General features: G+C 34.8%; 1 protein-coding gene across 1 annotated transcript; it reads left to right on the top strand.

Moving 5' to 3' along the window:
- The first annotated feature begins 1109 nt into the window (after nt 1-1109).
- LOC128867225 (collagen alpha-1(XVII) chain-like) lies at nt 1110-20620 on the top strand. Its single transcript, XM_054108327.1, has 5 exons — nt 1110-1172; nt 7230-8230; nt 8281-8762; nt 13931-14280; nt 18638-20620. Exons 1-5 carry the CDS (start codon nt 1110-1112, stop codon nt 18761-18763), a joined length of 2022 nt encoding a protein of 673 aa, XP_053964302.1. The 3' UTR covers nt 18764-20620.
- The last annotated feature ends 298 nt before the right edge of the window (nt 20621-20918 follow it).

Genomic DNA, 20918 nt, shown 5'->3' with positions numbered 1-20918 from the left:
CTACTAAAAGGTATTGCAACTTTTATTTATTTATTTTTGGTTTATACGATATAAATAAAGTAATCAATAGAGAAATAATTATATTTATTTATCAATAACGTACGAATTATAGTATTAATGAGACCTACAATTTATTGAGATTAATTAGGCACTTAGCTTCTTAAACCAAAAAAAAAAACAAAAAAATAAAATAAACTAACCTTTTCTTCTTATAAAATTAATAACTTTACAATATATAGAGAGAAAATCAATAATAGGAACTTAGATTTTTTTGGCACAAGTTGGGCAAAAATCAATGTTATGTTCACCACATATAGGAATGTTGCAACTGCTGCAATTGTTCTTCGTCATGCGCCGTTTTTTATAGGAGCACACACCACAGCTCTTTCTTTTCTTTGCTATTGTATCTCCAGACGTCATAGAACTTCTACTGTCCGATGGAACAGATGTGTGCTCAATTGGATCTTCAGTATCTTGTTTAGTATTCAGCACATCTCGTATTAGGTCCTTAATTTTTCGTGTCATCGTTGGGGTTTCGAGCCTATGTTTTAGCCATGGTTCTACAAGTTATTCATGTAGCTTCTTCGAGATAAAGGCTTTCCTCCAGATGCCAAAATATTATGGCAATAGATGATGTAAGAGTTTATACCACATATATTCAGCATTCCGTAAAACATGCACATGGGCCATCGGTTAGTTTTACGATTGCATGACATATTTGACCACATCTGGTCAAAGGTGTCTACCCCACCTTTTGTTGAGTTATAAAAATTAATGATGTTTGGTTTATTGTTCGTTGGATTCACAGTTCCTTCCTCGTCACATGAGGACACCAAATAAACCATCTTGCTCGGCTTGGGTTTATATGATACAAGAGTAAGTGGCCCATCATAGCAAAACATGAAACACTCTTCATTTTCGAGTGCCGCAACTATATCTTCATCTGTGATTGTTGGCCTCACCGCCATGGTTAACTAGAACGTATTAAAACAATATTAAATGCAAGACATAACTTAGCACTAAGTAGATGCAAAAGTTACACAAAAGCTAAACATTCGACAAAATGACGACTACGAGCTAGTTAAATTAAAAACCAAAGTACTTACCGGATGCGCACAAGTGCCTCGCGTCGCAGCTCGGCAGTCACTGAGTTGGCTCAAAACATTAAATGCGTAAGCTAATCGGTGTTAGAGGGAGATAGGAAAATGTTGCTAGTAGTCGTCATTTTGACGAACGTTAGCTTTCTAGGGTTAAACAAATTTTTTTTTTAAATAATTAACTATTATTTTTTTTTTTGTGCTACAATCTGCAATTATTTTGTTTTGACAACTCTAAACCCATCCTAAACACTTTTGAGAAATGCTGCTGTTGTGACAGTTCTTGGCCAAAATAAATCTACTTACCATCAATTCATTTGCTAGTGCCCCTAAATAGCTTAGCCAATATGAAGGTCAGCCAATTGGCCCAAAAATATTTCTCTACCCGCAGTCAAGTTCAGCTTTAGCGCACCTTTGTGTATAAATGACATTTACTCACTTTATTTCGTACTGCAAATTCATTCAATACCCTAGCACTGTTTATATTTCCATTGCAAACTTGTTGTAATATAAGCCTTCTGGTTTATTGCAAAGAAGAATTAAACGAAACAAAACCTGTCTCAATAGGCTCACCTAAGAAATGCCAAGTGCTCAGTTACGCCCAATTTTTCTTCCACATTTTAATTCGAACTTCCTTTCGAGTTCTGACAACACCTCTACAACAGCACTACATACAAACTTTAGTTTTATTTTCATGTACAACAGCTTCACTACAAAATAATTTCATTGAAAACTTTTTATTCACTCCTCGCTTATACGGTCGCTGCAAAATGGCTTCACTCCTGCAGCCGCTCCTCCCTTTCTGCTTCATTTGCGCTAACTTTGCCGCCTTGCTTGATTCGGCTTGCGGTTAAAGTGGCTTCGACTTCTTTTTATTTTATTTTTATCTTTTATTTTGTTTTTATTCTTCTTACTAGCTATATATTTTTGCAAGTCCAAGGGCGCAATAATACTTAAAGTAAATTTATAAAATCTTTACAAAAAAATGTTAAATATTTTTTTCCACTTCTCACTCAATTCGCCGCACTCAAGTGAGCATTTCATGTGGTTTCGTGGTTCGACATACATACGTACTTTATTCATTTGGTTAACACACACACATTCAGTTATGTGAATTATGAATGCATTTGGTTGTGTCAATTTTATTGAACTGAGTTTCCATATCGCATGAGTTGAATATGACTGATTCCAATTCGTTTGGGATGGGTGTTGGAAGAGGAATTATTGAAGAATGAGAGTTGTTCGTGGTATTATTATTACTGACAAATCTTAAGTATTCAATCAGATAAAGAATTGAAATTGCCAGGGAACAGGCTTACGGCTGTCTGGGAGGCCTTTAGTAAGTCTAGTGAGCAATTCCATTAGAAGTGATCCATTTATGATTCCAGTGATATTTTGCACATTGTCGTCAATCCTTTTGAAATATGGTGCATTTGTAGACTTGATTATAATGAGAAGTGAACTGAAACAAATTTTCGATTAGTGCGATGTTGAAAATTTAGGTACAGAAATTTTTAAAGTGAAATATCTTCACCTTTTCTTAACATTTTTATACTTTATGCTATATTTTAGGGTAAAATATCCCTTTTAAAAAATGTTTTTGCGGAAAAAATTTTATTTTGGCAAATCGTTTGTTAAGAAAATTTTGGGGAAAGAAATTGTTTTTTTTTTTACACCCTTTATTATTGTTTCTATTTCAACTTAAAATAATTGCAATTTTTCTTTCTGTTTGGGTTTCAACAGTATTTAGAAGCCAATACCACTATATACATTTATTTAAAAAAAAATTAACTCGTTATTTAATTATATATTTATTCATAAAATTGTGACACCATTTACATCTGCAGGTCAGTTGGTCATTTGCGCTTAAGCCTCCTCGTCTCGGTTTCCCCTTTAATGGAAGTTGTCGAATTTCCCTGTTAGAATGTTCTAGTAGTCGGTTTGTGTGTCTTAAGCTGTTGTTGCGTATTTCTTCATGGACTGTTTTTACTTTAAGTTCTCGATATTATCATTTAGTATATACCACTCTGCTTTTGATATTATACGGAGTATCTTAGAAAGAAATAGGAAAACACTCCTCGCTGAGATTTTTTTTTATTAACAGCTTAAAACTTTAGGTCCCTCCATTTGGGGAACAATATCAAGACGAACGCCACAAATATGAGGAGAAGCTCTGCTAAGCACCCAAAAAAGGGTGTAAGCGCCAATTATAAATACATATATACATACAAGGACTATATATAGTATGAACAAGAACTATTAATAAAAAAAAAATAAAAATTACAAAAAAATTATTTTCCAAAAATATATATTTTTTTAAATATTATTTTATTTTTTTTAATTAATTAATTATTCAATATTTTTTTTTATATAATATTATTCTTAATATATTTTATCCTAAATAAATTGAAAAATTAAAATTATATAAATATTAATATGTTAAAAAAAAATTTGAAAAATTTTAGGAAAAAGAGACGTTGTCGATTTGAAAGGTAATTTTGGTATTTGGCGCCTCGTAAGAAATTTTGTGCCTCTAAGATAATTTTCTTAATTTTTTATTTTGTAATAGCAACTAATTTAAAAAAAAACACAAAAGTGTGTGTAAATAAATATATGGAATCTTTTAGTAAATTTAATTTTTTTCATTTGTAAAAAACTGTTTTTTCGTTAAAAATATGTATAAGAGAAATTTTGGAACTCAAGTAAAACAAAAAGTGAGAAAAAATCTAAAAAATATTGAACCTAAACTTACACTTTTTCCTAAAAACAAAAACCTAAATCAATAGCACATTCCTAGCTGCGGCATAAAAAAAGTCTCCATATTTTGTACAGTGTAACCTCACCTAACGGCCATCTCTATTCAATAGACACTTTTCTTGTATGCACATTTTTCCTATACTAAGTCATAGGTATTAGAACAAATTACGCTTTCCAAGGCAGATTGAGTTGGCCTAAGTTGACCCACGGTGAGCGTCCGCCCAATACAGGTTTCTCTGTAATTCGTTATTTTCTTTTATTTTTTATGATTCTCAAATATACCATATGTTTTTCACACTCAAATAATATTGATGTAATAAAAATATTAAAAAATATATGTAGATATATTACTTTTAATTTGAAAATTTTTATTTCAACAAAAAATTATTTACCCGCAGCAAAATCTTATCTAAAAACAGGAACTATTATTTTTTTTTTTTTTTTAATTTTACCTTTTTTTTTTTGAAAATTTTAATTTTCTTTTCGTATCCGTTTTTTTATATTAAAATAATAAAATAAAGGAATGCAAAAATTCCCGAAAACTCTTATCTAAACAAAACAAAAAATAAATTTTAATTAATTTTTTTTTATTTTATCTGCTTACGAATGAAAATTAATTTTGTGTTCATAAAAATATATATTTTTTATATTAAAATAATAAAATAAAGGAAAGCAGATTTTTTTTACTTTGAAAACTTTCATTTTAACAAAAAAAATTACCCACAGATAAATCTTATTTAAACAAAAAGAAATTGTTATTATTATTTTTTTACTTTGAAAATTAATTTTTTTTTTCATATCCACAAAACTATTTTGTTTTTATATTAAAATAATAAAATAAAAGAATGCCATAATTCCCGAAAACTCTTATCTAAATAAAATAAGAAAAAATTGTAATTAAATTTTTCTTATTATTTTTTGCTTACGAATGAAAATTACTTTTGTGTTCATAAAAAATATATATTTTTTTGTATTAAAATAATAAAATAAAGGAAAGCAGAAGTTTTTTTTTACTTTGAAAATTTTTATTTTAACAAAAATATTCACCCACAGCAAAATCTTATCTAAAAACAGAAACTATTTATTATTTTTTTTTTAATTAAAAAAATTTTTAATTTTTTATTTTTAAAATTTTAATTTTTTTTTCGTATCCACAAAACTATTTTTTTTTATATTAAAATAATAAAATAAAGGAATGCAAAAATTCCCGAAAACTCTAATCTAAACACAAAAAAAGGAAAGAAAATATTATTATACTTATTTATTTTATTTTATTAAAGCTTACTTATCAATAAAATTATTATATGAGAGTTTAAACTTTTGTCTAAACAAATAAAAATCTAACTAGAAACCCTTTATTTTATTTGTTTACGAACTAAAACTAATTTTGTGTTCTTAAAAATAACTTATTTACATTAAAATAATAAAATGATGATCTAATAATAAAATAAAATAATTTCTAAATAAAACTTATTGTAAGAATCATAACAGCCCATGATTATAAGAGCCATAGCAAGCCATGTACAAGAATTGTAGGAATCATAGCAAACCATGATTGTAAGAATCATAGTTTGCCATGAACTTTTTGTTCAATCGTTATTCTAAGTTTTCGTATGTATCGTTAGTTGAAATAAAGCAACCGTAGAATTTACACGTGCGTTTCCTTTTTCCGGATATATAAAGGTATTATAACCTTACACTTATTATAAAAATGTTAGTTTTCTCCAATGCAATAAATTGTAACGTTTACAAAAAAAAACGTCAAGAAGATGTATGGAATTTTTTTTTGAAATTTTAAATAGTTTTTCAGAACCCATTTATTTTACTCTGACTTTTAACCCTTTAATGACTCTGTAGCATACGAGTATATGAATATTCCACCTATAAAAATGTTCTTTACTGGATCACATCAGGGTGCATTACTTCCTACTTGAGCTTCTTTTTTTCAAATGTTCTGGAAAATTATTCTGAAAAAATACAATATATTATTAAAAAAAAAAAAAAACTAACTAATATTATAATTTTTTAATAGTTGCAAATAATATCAATTTGGAGTTTTTTGTCTTTAGCAACACATAAAGACGCAATATTTGATCAAATCCAGATCTTCTGATACCCTAGTAATAGAATACAAATTCGAAACCCCCAAAGTTCACGCTCTCGGGAAGAAGTAACGCATTAAAACGAATGTACGCCATATTCGATCTGCCATTTTGAAGTTATCCCTTTTGATCATTGAGTTGAATTCAGCACTTCAATAAACCTGAAAGGTATTTTTTATTATCTACATTGCATCTAACCCTTTTTGAGTTTGCATAGCCATTAAAGTGTTAAAATTAATTTTGATCCTAAATAATCAACTATTTTCTATATTCAGACTTTATTTAAAAACCAACTTTTTTTACGAAAAAAATTAAATACAATTTTTATTTAAAAAAAGCACTGATTTATCGTTAGCACAAACAGTCTAAAAAATATTGGTATTAAAGTTAAGGAACGTATTTGCACCGCAAAAAAAAATTATAGTAAAAAATGTATTACAAATTTTTTTTATATTTATTTATAAAAATCTAAAAATTTTACAAGCAAACAACAAATATTACAATTCTGCTTATTCCGCTTTCTATTTATTGAATTTGTTTTAATTATTCCTCTGCAGAAAAAACTTACAAACTGCCCAGACTAATTAAAATATTTAAAAATAGATGAGTTGATAGACTTTCCATCCGCATTAATATTCAGCTACGGATTGGGCGCCCTAAACTAGATCCACAGTGGGGCATAAGCAAAAAATATTTCCATTTAAGTAACATACAGAGAGAAATGCGTGTGGGTACTTATATAGGTATTCATGTGTGGTCTCTAGCCGTGGGCAAGTTTGTTTCTAAGCTAGATTTATCGTATCACAACAGTTCGTGGGTTTTAATAAGTAAAAAACGTACCTGTTTACATTTACAATTTTTTTTTTAATAAACGCTCTAAAAAAACTTTGTCTTATATATTAAAGCTCCATTAATCTCTAACAAATTTTAATTACTCACAATTCTTCTATATTACATCAAATTTTTAATGCGCCAGCGCCAACGAGCTATTAATAAAAATTAATCTAAATGCACTGTCATTAGTCATGAGAAATGGAAGAAATATGTAAAATTGATACAAATATACAAACAAACTCTTAAGTGAAGAGAGACATCAACGCGTTTTGTAAATATTTCTCAACAGCTTTTCATTGCAATGTAAACATTGCCTACATTTAGGCAGTTCGTTTATTACGCCACCGAATTTAAATGCGTATTAACAATAAGTCTTCACTTACTTGCCTTTATTTTTGCAACAATCTAATTTTTCTCTCTTTCTCTGTCTTTCTTCTAGGACAAGCTGCTGAGCAAACTCGAGGAGAGCGAACCGGATCCACCCACCTCACAGGAGGATGAGTGTGTCATCTGCATTAATGCGCGCGCTACCATGCAAACATCGCCTTGCGGCCATCGCGTCGTCTGTCGACGCTGCTTTGTCAAGACAATACAGAGCGCCGTCGCTCAACGATTGCTGCCTTTGCGCTGTGTCATATGTCGTGCACGTGTGAATCGACTCACCTCTAGCTCGGGCACATGGCGCATACAGGAATCGGCTAGCAGCTATTCCATGGGTGCCAAAAGCTGGGCTTCCGCCGGCGTTGATGCTGGCGGTGTGCACGCCTCGGCCAGTTCCTATTCGATGGGCGATGCACATAGCGGTCACCAAGCCTTCCACCCACATCCCGCACTACACGGACGCTATCCACGCAGTCCGAATGGTGGTGGTCGTGTCGCACAATCGGATAGCTTGTACTCGATGAGTTCGACTGGTTCATCGTCGTTGTCGGGCGTTTCGCATATGTCCGCCTACTCTAAGACGTCTTCCATTTCGAGTGGTCTCTGCTCACCCGCCTCACCCATATCACCATCAGCCATGTCAGCGTATACGCAAACACCGGTGCTGAATAATCATTTAGCGCCACCAGGTGCCACAACCGCGCATGGCACACTTTCACTATCGCCTTCCGGTTCGGCGTCGGGCTCATCCGTATCGGGCTCGCTGTCGCCACGCGATGACCACCATCATTCACATTCACATTCGGGTGGCTGTCCAGCAGGCTGTTCGGGTGCCATACCACGCAAGCCGCTCAATTCGTTGAGTAACTCATCGTCGAGTGGTTCGAGCATCAGCAGCTGCAGCAGTTTTCCACCAGCGACGCACACCTATCCCGGGCGAAGGCATACCAAGGGACGACTGACGGACCTACAAAATCGACTGCCACCAATAAAAGAGTTCCGCAGTCCAGCCAAAGTGCCACATCCCTCGCCGGTGCACATCAGCAATCCGCGCTTTCGGTGAGTTGGTTGTTTTTTTAGCAATTACGGTTACTCAACAATATTTTCAGGTATGCCTCTTACACCAAATCCTCATCAAGCGCGCATGAAATTGCGCCACTGCTACGCGAACCGCCTTCACCACCCAAACGACCCATGAACATACTAGTGGGTTCAGAGTCAACCAATGGCTTGGGTCCACCGCCGCTTAAGGCTGGCGGGAGTGCCAAAATTAGTCCTATGGTAGCCAAGAACTCGCTACCGAAGAATGCCTATACTTTGGGCAACAAAGATAAGAAAGGTGTTGGAAATAGCAGCTGCAATGTCCAGAAGGCGAATGGAAAACTTGCCAGCGCAACACTAGTTGTTGGCAATAATAAGAAAGCGACACATGATGCTAACGGTAATACCATTTCATCAGCGGCGTCTTCAACAGCGAAATCTTCAGCGGGGACTCAAAATAGTAACAATAAGGCGTATTCGGCGCCAACTTCACGCTCGAACTCTTCCAGCCGAAGTTTTCCACTGTTCTCCAACAGCAATAGTAATCACAGTAAGTTAGAGAATCTACCCAAAAACACAATTGGATCCATAAGTCAAAAACAAATTATCTATGAAAGACCGTCCACTATTTTCAGGTTTCAAAAACGTAGCAAACTTTTCACCTTCCTTTAAACACTCCTCAACTTTTACCCGATTAAGCCGAATTCCTCAAAGTGGACTGGAGGTTCTTCTGAGCTGAAAGAGTGATGCTTTTCACTACCCACAAACATCTTCCCTACTTATTCGAAAGCTGGAAAAGAATTTTGATTGCGAGAGACCAGTTTTTCTTAGCGCGATCTGTGTCAACCATCCATTTTCGTCATTATTTCGATTGTTTCACAGTCAAACGCGGGTTGTGATTACCAGTCGATATATGAGAAATTTCGCCTTAGACAACCCAGCTCTTTCTTTTATCGCAGTCACTACGTCTACTTGCGTTCAAGAACAGTTATCAAGTGACACGCATATTTTAGGTTGGCACCAATAGAGGTAGACTGGTCAACTGCATAGGAGATGAATTTGTGATGAACCTCCCTCTCTAACATCAATACCTCTGATATTGCGAAAGTATTGCTGGCTTCTATTCAAACTCAGGCGTAGGACACACTTCCATGCAAAGGCAAGCCAGAGATGATCGGCAGAACTCACTTGTAGAGGATGGACGAATTTGGTTCTCTCACTCACTTGGGAACTCTGTCTCCTTCGCCATGTGAGTAGATTTATCACCAGCTACCACGCTTGCTTTTGACGACGAAGAAACTGAAAAGCGTCAAGTGTTATTACCTCTTTTATTACCTGGTGGACCGGAGCTCAGAGGGCATGCATGAATTTGTAAGGCTTTTGAAATAAACAAACTGACTACCTGGCCCATAATTATTACTATTATCATCACAAGCGAGGAGCTTCTTCTTCTTAATTGACGCGATAACCGCTTACGCAATTTTGGCCGAGTTAAACAATGCGCCCCAGTCGTTGCTTCCTCGTACTCACTGGCGCCAATTGGACACACCTAAAAATAACAAAAGCTGGTTCAGGCGAATAGAAATTGCTAGGAGAGAAACGACAGATAAATTAGCCTCCCATTTATAGACTCAGAACCATTTTGTAGCCCAGGAAAGATTAACTACTCCCTTCTTGTTCAAGAGGAAATGCGAATAAGATCATACTGGGACAATCCACCGGATTTACCGCAATCAAAATCAATGATAGGTAGCTTTAGCCTGAGCCGATTTAAAGATTGTATAAAATCAAATAAGAATAACTTGTAACAATCCATGGTAGATTGAATCATGATCTTACCAACCTAGGAATATACCTCAATGGAACTTGCATGTTCTGTTGGAAGCAAGATGAAACAGCCTACTCACGTATAAGCGGGACCTTGGTAAACATATTTTACCAGAAGAAGAAATAAAACTCCATAAAAAAGGTCAAGTACTAAAATTTATCAAGGAAGTTGGGCTCAGAGAAATTCTCTGAATCCATGACGAGGACACAATAGATCTTTCAGTATGCAGCTAAAGACTACAGTGCAGTTTAGAGCGAGCATTGTTTAGTGTTTTACAAAAACAAAAGCACACCCACTTTTTCGTTTTTTTAGAATTAGTTTTGTAGAAAAGTTTCATGAACCTGCAGGCATTAACCACCAAGCCGTGTTGAGCGAATCATATAGCCGAAAATTCAAAACTTTATTTCACGAGAAAATCATGTTTTTGATATTGATTTCATGGGGTGCTTCCAACTTTAATAAAAATATGTTTTTAAAATGCCTACACGAAAGGGAAATCGGTGGAGACAGCTCTACATAACCTTATTTACACGGCAGAGAGTTCACTGCACAAACAGGAATTTACTTTATCCGCTTTCCTTGATATTGAAGGGGCCTTTAACAATGTCGAAGGGTGGGGCAATTACTGCAGCACTCACTGATCTTGGGGTAGAACCGGGCTTGGTAGGCTTCATGGGCAAAATGCTAAAAAGCAGAATCATTAAAGCGAAACTAGGAGAATCGGTGCTCAGTAAATTAGTAAGTAGAGGTACACCGCAAGGTGGAGTCCTCTTACTGTTTTTATGGAACGCAGTTGTAAATAAACTTCTGTTAATGCTGGAATCGGTGGGCTGTAAGGTGATAGCTTAAGCTGATGATGTTGTTATTGCCGCCTCTGATAAATTTGTATCTACATTAAGAGACCTAATACAAAATGCTCTAGATATAATTTCTAGGTGGGCAGAAAAGTGTGATGTAGGAGTCAACCCAGACAAAACATAACTCATATTGTTCACTAGGAAACACAGAATCCCTCAGCTAAGTCCAATTATGCTCAAGGAGGAAGCTCTTGTGATTTCGTAAGAAACCAAATACTTGAGATTAAACATAGATAGGAAACTGACTTGGAAGTCAAACATCTTAGAAAGAGTTAGGAAGGCAAACCTAGCTTTTTATGCCTGTAAGAGAGCTTTAGGTAAGACCTGGGTAATTAAACCTAAGGTTGCTCATTGGCTTTACACTGCTGTCGTCAGACCCATTCTTCTATATGGAAATGTTGTCTGGTGATGTCCTATGCAGAAAAAACCTATTCTAATTTATTGAATAATTAGCAATATGTGGCGCCATGAAAACCATGCCATCCATGGCTTTGGATATCACGCTACATCTGCCGCCCCTAGATCTCTTCTGCAAATACTCAGCGGCCTGCTCCGCTTTAAGGCTCAAAGCGAGCTAACAATGGAGGACTGTCACACATGGACATTCAACCATCTTAGACTCCTACACGGATATACCCAGTGACTGTGATTATCACCCTCCCATTTTTTGCTTCGAAAGGAATTTCCTAACGAAAATTCCTTCTAGACTGGAATGGCTTGAAGAAGATCCAACACCCAATACACCCGTTAAGATCTACACGGACGGCTCTAAAATGGTCACCGGTGTAGGATCAGGGTTATTTTGCGAAGAGCTTTCTATTAGTGAATCCTTTAAACTACCGGATCACCTTAAAATGGTTAAAGATAAACAGTATATCATCAACGGATATATACATTCTATCAGACAGCCAAGCTGCCCTCCGAGCGCTGGATGCATTCCAAACAACATCAAGGAGTGTCTTACGTTGTCGCCAATCTCTAAATGAGATGGCCAAGCAAAATCGTATTATCTTATGCTGGGTGCCACGCCGCAGAGATATACCAGGGAACTGTAGGGCAGACCAACTTGCAAGAGAAGGTACCTGTATACCAAACATAAGTAATTTTGTGGAGATACCTCTCGCAACTTGTAAGCTTCTCGTTAAGGACGCACTAATCAGTTCTGCAAATTAAAGATAGATTAGCGTTAACACCTGTGCAATTGCTAGGCATACATGGCCAAGGCTAAACTTACGTAGAGTATAATAAAACTGAGTAGACTTCTAATCAGGAGCTTAGTAGGGGTCCTCACAGGACATTGTCTTATAGGAAATCATGAAAGATATTAGGCGTTTACACGCATGATTCTGTCCTAGCTGCAGAAATGAGGAGGAGTTGGAAACAATTCCACACCTTTTTTGCATATGCCGGGCTCTAGCCAGAAGCAGGAATCGATATTTAAGATCCTACTTCTTATTGAATATAGATAATCAATACACATTAGGTAACAACAACCTTTTACGCTTTGTCAAACGCTCAGGATGGTTCAATATGGAGAGGGAAATGTAGCCTAGCCCCCGCGGCTCACAACGGACTCATTTCGTGGTCTAAGTGGCATCGTTGTCTCTATGTGCTATGCGGCTGCTAAACCTAACCTAACCTAACCTATGTTTGATTAATAGCTTAGCGTAACAAGACAACAACAACAAATTATTATTTGTATTTGTTTTTCTTTTAGCTTCAAAAAATTTCGAAGTAAAAATCCCTGAAAAAAGTATTACTCAAAAATTTGATAAGCAATAACTTGCAAGCAAATTAAAGATTAGCAAAACCGTTTGGCACACATCAAACACATCAGGGGCAGCAAAGGGCAACTCAGTGCAACAAATGAAATTGTACTTTGCTCAGGGATTCCGGGTCACTCCGAAATAAAAGGTAATGAAATTGCTGATGAACTGACTAGGGCGCGATGGGCAGCCGATTTTCACGGTCCAGAACCATATTGTGATATCAACCGGGCAGAAGCTAAATGCAGGGTAAATAGTGGGGGAATACTCAAAGATTACCCATTAGGGAGTCACTCAAGAGCTCCGTCAAGCCAAAAGACTTATAAAACATTTTCCAATTTTAAAACATGCGTAAAATAGTAGGGTTTTTACTTAAAATGCCATCTCACAAAAACTCACATTGGAAACCTCCATGGACCTGTGTGGAGGATGATGAAACCACAGAGCATGTTTTTTAGAACTGTTCTGCTTTTTCAAAGACAAAAATGAACATCTTTGATTGAAATCAAATGGTTCCGAATGAAATCAAGAATGCTCCTGTATTGAGACAAAACAGATTTTTAGGTCATAGTCTCGGCCACTGGGAAGACCATAGATACTAAATTATTAATATTTTATTATTTCTGCACACGCTACCTTTGGTAGGCAAAGAGCTCGACCGGTCTTAGGAGATCCGCGTTAATCTGGGCAAATTTTTATCTTGTAAGAGAGAATAGGCTTCCTAACAACTTTTCCAGAGCCTTCAGGAAATAAAATTAAAGGCGTTTAGTTGGTATGCAAAAGAAGTGCAGCAAGCCTCTCTGCACCAATTTAATGGCCTCTACAACATCCAATTAGCAATACGCACCCCTCCAAAGAACCTGTTTTTTTTGTGCTCTGTAATTATAGCTAAGACTAAGGGCCTCAGAAGAGAATCACTGAAAGTTAAATAGAAATCCTAAAAGAACACTGGAGTATTCTCGTCCCACTTTCCCACCTCTGGTCGCTATTCCTTTCCCAAAGCGCTCTTAAAACAGTTCAGCCAACTTTCACAGCTTCACACTCCCAACTGAAAGTTGCCCACAATAGCCCAGTAGGAAGCTTGTAAATAGTGGAGTAATTTCCATCACCGCCTGTAATTACATATGATGATAGATAATTTGCATAATTTCCGCATGCAAACACACACATACACACACACACAACGCAATTTGTTCTCATACATACAATCTATATACAATACAATGAATGCACTCTGTTTGCTCTCTTTTGTTTTAAATTTGCGCAGAGGAGAAATCCGACAATAAGAAGAATGAAACTATGGAACGCAAAAAGAAGGAGGAAAAACTTAAACTGAAAGCGGAAAAGGAAGCGAGAAAGGTGGGTGCACGTCAACGTGACGCTACGGCTACGACACGTACTAACGGTGTTTGTAATAAGGACGAACACAGCAGAAATGATAAACAAAAAAATATTAAAAATGATAATGATGATGATAATAATGATGATAATGATGCTCCTAACGACGAAGGTGGTCTTAGTGGCGGTGGTCGAATTGATGGTGGTGGTGGTGGTGGTGGTGTCGGTGGTGGGTTATTATGCTTGTATGGTGGTTTGGCTGCCTGGAAAGTGATGTCGGTAATTGGTCTATCACACTCGAAATGCATATTCACTGTTGAGTTGATTTTGTTTTTTTTTACTTCCGTTTTTGTGTTTTCTTCTTCCTCGCTTGGCCCGTCTTTGACTTTAATGTGTTACTTTTTTCTGTTTCTTTTTACTAATGGCAGTTTTCTTGAAATCCCTTTGTTATATTTTGAATCGTTTTGGTTTAATGATATGATATATTAATTTTGTTATGATATTTAATAATTAAACTAACTCAACGCTAAGGACATCGGTTTGTAGCAACGAGGATGGTTCTTGATAGTTCCGGTTCAAAAAAATATTCAAATTGTAGGCTCTAACCCACTTTTGCCAATACTTGACGAACAATTTACTGAAAGCAATACCATATAAAAATATGCCATAAGGAAACAGAGCCAGGAAACCATGGTGATCAGATGCCTATTCCTTGAAAACTGTCTTTGTCAGGTGTACAGGTAGAGATAGGGAGAAGCAAAATCCATTCAAAACTTTCTCTACACAGAACTGTGTGCACCGTGAGAAACGTTTTTTGGTATTCAACGTTGGAAGGGTTTAAACATAAGTTGCGGTAGTATTGGAATAATTTTGCCTTCTCCGACAAAATTTTGGCCTTTCTGCAGCAAAGCGTCTAAGTTAAATTTGTTTGGCTCATACTAAAAGAAATGCTTTTTGCTGCTTCAAATCATACAAATTTTGAAATAATCTCATTTCCTCTTTTTGTATGCCGGTAAACTCTTTATAGAGGAGCTCCTCTAAACCACCAGAAGCTCTCCGTGCAGATAAATAAGTAACTTAATTTTACCAAAGACACCCAAGGAAAGGTACCCCAATGACTTAGTAAATGTAAGACCAACTTCGGCTAGAATATGGCGCAGACTTGATTTGATAACTTTTTCTTTTGAGTAACGGCAGGCAATGGCAAACCTCCGAGTGGATTTCTGCTATGAAAAAGCTCTTCATAAAAATATCTGCCGTTCGGAGTAGGCTTGAATCTGTAGGCCCCTCTATTTGTGGAACAACATCAAGACGCACACCACAAATAGGAGGAGGAGCTTGGCCAAACACCCAAAAGAGTGTACGCGCCAATTATATACATATATATATATAACTACCAGAGGGTCTCACAGAGAAAATCTATGTCTCTTATCTGTTAAATCGGTTTCCTATATCCTATTTCACAATTTTACCTACTACATTAACAGATGTTTCCTAGCAAAAGCCTTTCACCATTACTTTATATTTCTTCTGTTGAACTTAAGCGAATGCAGATCACAACCCCGTCGGAATTTTAGGCGATTAAGCAGCATTTTTTCCTAAATACTGGAGGAGTCTGGTGTATTTAAAAGGTTTACACTCTACGCTTAGTGGGCAAATGCACAATATCACATTTCAAAAGTACTAAATCGCTTAGTAGGAGTACTAAATCACACACCAAAAGTACGAATCGACATTCCAAAAGTACTAAACTGCTCATTAGGATTACAAAGTTACTCATCAAAAGAATGAGTACTAAATCCCTAGTACTAATTTACATTCCGAGAAGCTAGATTAGGCAATAAGTATAAGTGCTAAATTACGTACTTAAAGCGTAAAGTAACACACTAAAAATACTAATATGAGTACGAAAAGTACTAATTTACATGTCAACAATACTTAATTACGCAACAGAAGTGACAAATTACAAACCAAACGCACTATTTCACATTGCAAAATATCTAAATCGCTTACGAGGAGTACTAAATCACTTACCAAAAGTACTAATTCACATTCAGAGGATACTAAGTTGTAAGTGTAAGTGGTAAATTGCATACTTCAAGCATAAAATAGCCTACTAAAAGTACTAAATTTTGTACTAAAGTACTAACTGGTATACATACAAAATGCTAGATCCCAAAGTACAAAGTTGTGCAGTACAAGCACTTTACATGTGAAGAGTACTAAATTTAGTTCGAAAGTACTAATTCACATATATACCAAAAATATGAACCCGCAAAGTACTAAATTGCGCAGTATATGTACTAAATTACATGGGAAAAGTACTAATTCACACTCATAGGGTACTAAATTGTAAGTGCAAGTACTAAATTACATACTTAATGCATAAAATGACATACTAAAAGTACTAAATTTAGTACTAAATTAAGAACTCCCATACATACTAAAAATACTAAATCACAAAGTACTAATTTGTGCACTAGAAGCGCTAAATTACATGCGAAAAGTACCAAATTTAGTACTTAAGTACTAATTTTACATACATACCAAAAATATTATTCCGCAAATTACTAAGTTGCGCAATATAAGCACTCAATTATATTGGAGTAGTACTAAATTTAGTACCAACACTAGTAATTCACATTCTGTAAGTACTAATTGGCCAATATCAATTGACAAAATACTGAAAGGCCTCTTTCCCCTGCATACCAGAGTCAAAATCGTAAACCATTTTTTTATTAACTGACAGTTAGCCGTAGAATGCGCTACTATTTCATTATCCTACCCTCTTACCTACAATTTTCATCAGTGTAGCGAAACGTGCGAGTGTGTATTTATAAACCATACGATGCTCATTCTCTTCTAACTGGCGACGTGACGTACAATCATGCGCGGGTAATAAAATGAGCGATTACCACTGGGTTAAATCAGGGTAACAGGTAGTAAACCAGCTGCTCGCCGGTAAGACGAGTGCAATGAGGCTAATAAGCACAAATTAATACTTTTTACTGCATCAACCCTAAATAGATATATTCTAGCAAACAGGTGAAAATAACTCACTACATCTTTTATTAATACCTTTTCACTTGGCCTGCCTATAATAGGCTGCCCTACACGCATTGGGAATAGTTCACTTAACCTCTAAGCTGGTTGTCAATATCCGTTTTCCATATACAAATTAAACAAATTATTCGAAATAAGTGTACTTTGCTCTATTCCGCCTGATTTTTGCTCTCTTATATAACATAAAAGCAGCTTTGAACTTTACCAGAGGCTTTTCGTAGATATTTCCATGTCTAATATAAATGTTTTCGAGGTTCGAGAAAAATATTTTTAAACAAATTTAAATAAATTTTTTTGGAGACTGGAATGATTTCGAAGTTTTTTCTGTTTTTTTTAAGACTTTTGAGATATATTTTTGAGGTATTTTTCATTTATCCGTTTAAGAAAACTAACTCTCATTATTATTTTTGGTTTATATTTTTATTTCTTCTATACATTTTTTTTGTAGTCTAGTGTAAAACTATATCCTTTCGATTCTCTTCCTTTTCTGTTTTGCTAGTTTTGTCGTACACACACAAAACTGAGAGTAATTACATAAATATGTAGCACTAAAAACAAATTTTAAATACCCATTCAAATACTTTAATTCGCTCATTCTTCCATACACCACTCTGCCTACTTTTCCTTACGCTCACCAACCTTCTTTCTACATAATTTCATTTTCCTTGTGCTTTCTTTCTCCACTTTTCCACGAACTAGCTTCCTCTCTGTCCTCTTCTTTTGTTTCCTTTAGCATTGTTGTGTTGAACTATTGTAATTGCTCCTTCGTATTAAATGTGACGACTGTAGGTGCTATACACGCGTCGTTTGTTGTTGGTTTCTGTTTGCTCAAATTGTATGCTTTCTTATTGTTGTTTTATGTTCCGCAATAGTTATTTGTTTCTATGTAGTGCTCGCTTTAAATGTGTTTCTGTTCTACATATTTTCTTTTGTTCCCGACAACAACCGCCACAAAATATGCCACAAAAACTAAATGCATAACCCGAACGGGAAGTGTGCCTGGGTATGAATGAGTGAAAAAGCGTGTAGATGAAGCCATACGAGCCAGTATGCATACAGGGTTGTTTTTATTTGGTATTCAAAAGTTTGCTGAAGCATGTCGCATGTATTTGAACGACTTCTCTTCTATGAGTGAATGAATGAATGAATGGGTAGCTGAATGAACGATTGCAAATTGGCCCATACACCATAAACAATGGAAAACTTTTAGCAACAACAACTAATAACAAAAAAAAAGTTTTGATATTCTACATACATACATAGTATAGTAATACATATTTTTCTACTTATAAATATAATAACTAGAAATTAGGCAGTTTTTGTGTGTTATCACAGTTCGTTGTCAGATGAATTTTGATCAGAAAAATTATATTTTAACTTGTATACCATATAATCTTACAGTTAATAGCTAGAACAACAGTAATTTTTGTCACTGTATTCATTACACAGAGGTTCTAAGCGTTCCAGTTACTACTTTCAAGTAGATAATTATGTAATTCTAGTTCATATAACTGCTTGCCTACTTCACCAACTGAAACAATAATCTAACTTTCTACCAACACAACTTTTACAGGAGGAGAAACGTCTCGCCAAAGAAGAAGATCGTCTGGCGAAGTTAATTGCTAAGGAGGAAAAAAAGAAAGGTAAAAAGGAAGCCAAGGAGCTACTCATCGCGAATGATGGGAACAGTAAGAAGTAAGGGGTATGGAAAATGGTGGCTGCTTGTAGCAGGGAACAACAGCGGATGTGTCATAGAAAAAGGATCAGATGTATACTAAAACTTACAAAAACAAAGCCAATTATATGTACATATATGCTAGCAACAAATTCACTACTAAAAGAACTAAACTAAACTACTTCGCGTAGTAGGAGTACTAAATTACTGACCAAATGTACTATTGCACAGCCCAAAAGTACTAGATCGCATTCATTAAGTACTAAATGACAGACCAAAAGTACTAAATCACATTCATAAAGTACTAAATTAGGTAAAATAAGTGCTGAATTGCATACATAAAGCGTTAAGTTGCATGCTTAAAGTACCAAATTTAGTACTAAAAGTATTAAATCACGCACTAAACATATTTAAAATTAGTATGTGAGTTTACATACCAAAAGTTCTACTTTCAAAAATTACGAAGTGTCGTAGTATAAGTGCTAATTACAAAACAAATGTACTAAATTTTGTACTAAGAGTACTAACTCATATACTAAAAATATAAATTCCCATACTAAAAATACGACTTCTTGTTCAAAAAGTACGAGACTACATAGCATAAGTGCTAATTACAAACGAAAAGTATTTAATTTAGTACTAAAAGTACTAACTCTCATTTTGTAGTACTAAAGTGCGTATATGAGATGCGCATTTCATATGCAAGGTACTAGAGCACATTTCAAAGGTAGTGCGTTGTAGAGTAGAAGTACTAAATTGGGTCCGAAAAGTACTAAAAGTATTAACTCACATACTAAAAACACCCTTCTCGCTCAAAAGGTACTAAGATACGCAGCAGAAGTGCTAATTATAAGCGAAAAGTACTAAATTTAGTACTTAAAGTAGTAACTCACATTTAATACTACTAAAATGCGTACGCGAGATGCTCAATTTCATATGCAAAGTACTTTGGCATATTCCAAAAGTACTACGTTGTGCAGTAGTACTAAAAATGCCAATTCACATTCAGAATGTACTAAGGAAAGCAGCAGAAGTGCTAATTACAAGCAAAAAGTACTAAAACTTAACTCTCCTACTAAAAGTATTAATTCACATACTAAAATACTAATTCACATTTAGAAAGTACTAATGCACGCGGCAAAAATACTAATTACAAATGAAAAGTACTAAACTTTAACTATGTAACAGAACAAAACTGCTAAATTGCGATTGGTGCTAAATGAAATACTTAGAGTACTAAATTTAGTACTAAAACATTGACTCACCCCCAAAAGTAAAGTAAAAGTTCTAAAATATGTACTAAAAGTACTAAATCACACACAAAAATTACCAAATTGCGACGTGCAAGTACTATTTGCAAAAAAGTACTAAAAAATTCGATATAATAACCATAAAAATCACCTTATAGTAATAAATAGAAGAAAACTTCAACATGACTGTTCGGAAAAGGACTACAATACATACAAAGAGAATTTTCTAAATTACAACAACCAAATTCTAAGTAACAAAGTAACTACTACTACTTAGTACTTTCTAAGACCACAAATATAGCAGTTAAAATATAAATTTTTCATATATAACTACTCTTGTAAGGACTCTCTAAAATACACGCTCCAATACTTATGTATTGTAATTATAGTAAACGGGCGCAATTATAAAAGTTGATTAATTTTTAATAATGTTTGCCAGATTTTTTAATTAAAATTAACTGTACTCGTACTTTTAGGAGCATAAAAAATTGGATTTTAATTCAAGTAGTTCCTCCCGTAAATGCCAATTTGACTAACAGCAAACCAGCACACACATAAATACATACATTAAGTTGTATTTAAAGTGAAAATATTTTTTAAATTAATATATTTTAATTTGTTATAACGCGTTCCAGTGATTTTACTTTTTTTTTAATATGTTTACTTATTTAAAGTTAGTTTAATAAAAAAACCTCTGAGTAAGAAACAGTTGTGAAAGAATTTGCTAAGAATTTAGGATGTTGAAAAACTTCGGTAGGGTCAGACCTTTATTCGTGGCAGTTCCGTTATATAATATTGAATATCTTGTTTGAGACGAAATGAAAAGTGCGAGATGCCAACTTAAGTTAGAAAAAAAGTTTACGTTCGGACACAGGAAAGCCGAGTCTTTAACCCAAAATTTGGGGCTATGAGCTCATGCCTGCTCACTG

The sequence above is a fragment of the Anastrepha ludens genome, chromosome 6 (assembly GCF_028408465.1).
Source record: "Anastrepha ludens isolate Willacy chromosome 6, idAnaLude1.1, whole genome shotgun sequence".
Classification (NCBI taxonomy): domain Eukaryota; kingdom Metazoa; phylum Arthropoda; class Insecta; order Diptera; family Tephritidae; genus Anastrepha; species Anastrepha ludens.
Note: the sequence above shows the minus strand (reverse complement) of the source record. Positions and strands in the feature narration are given on the sequence as shown.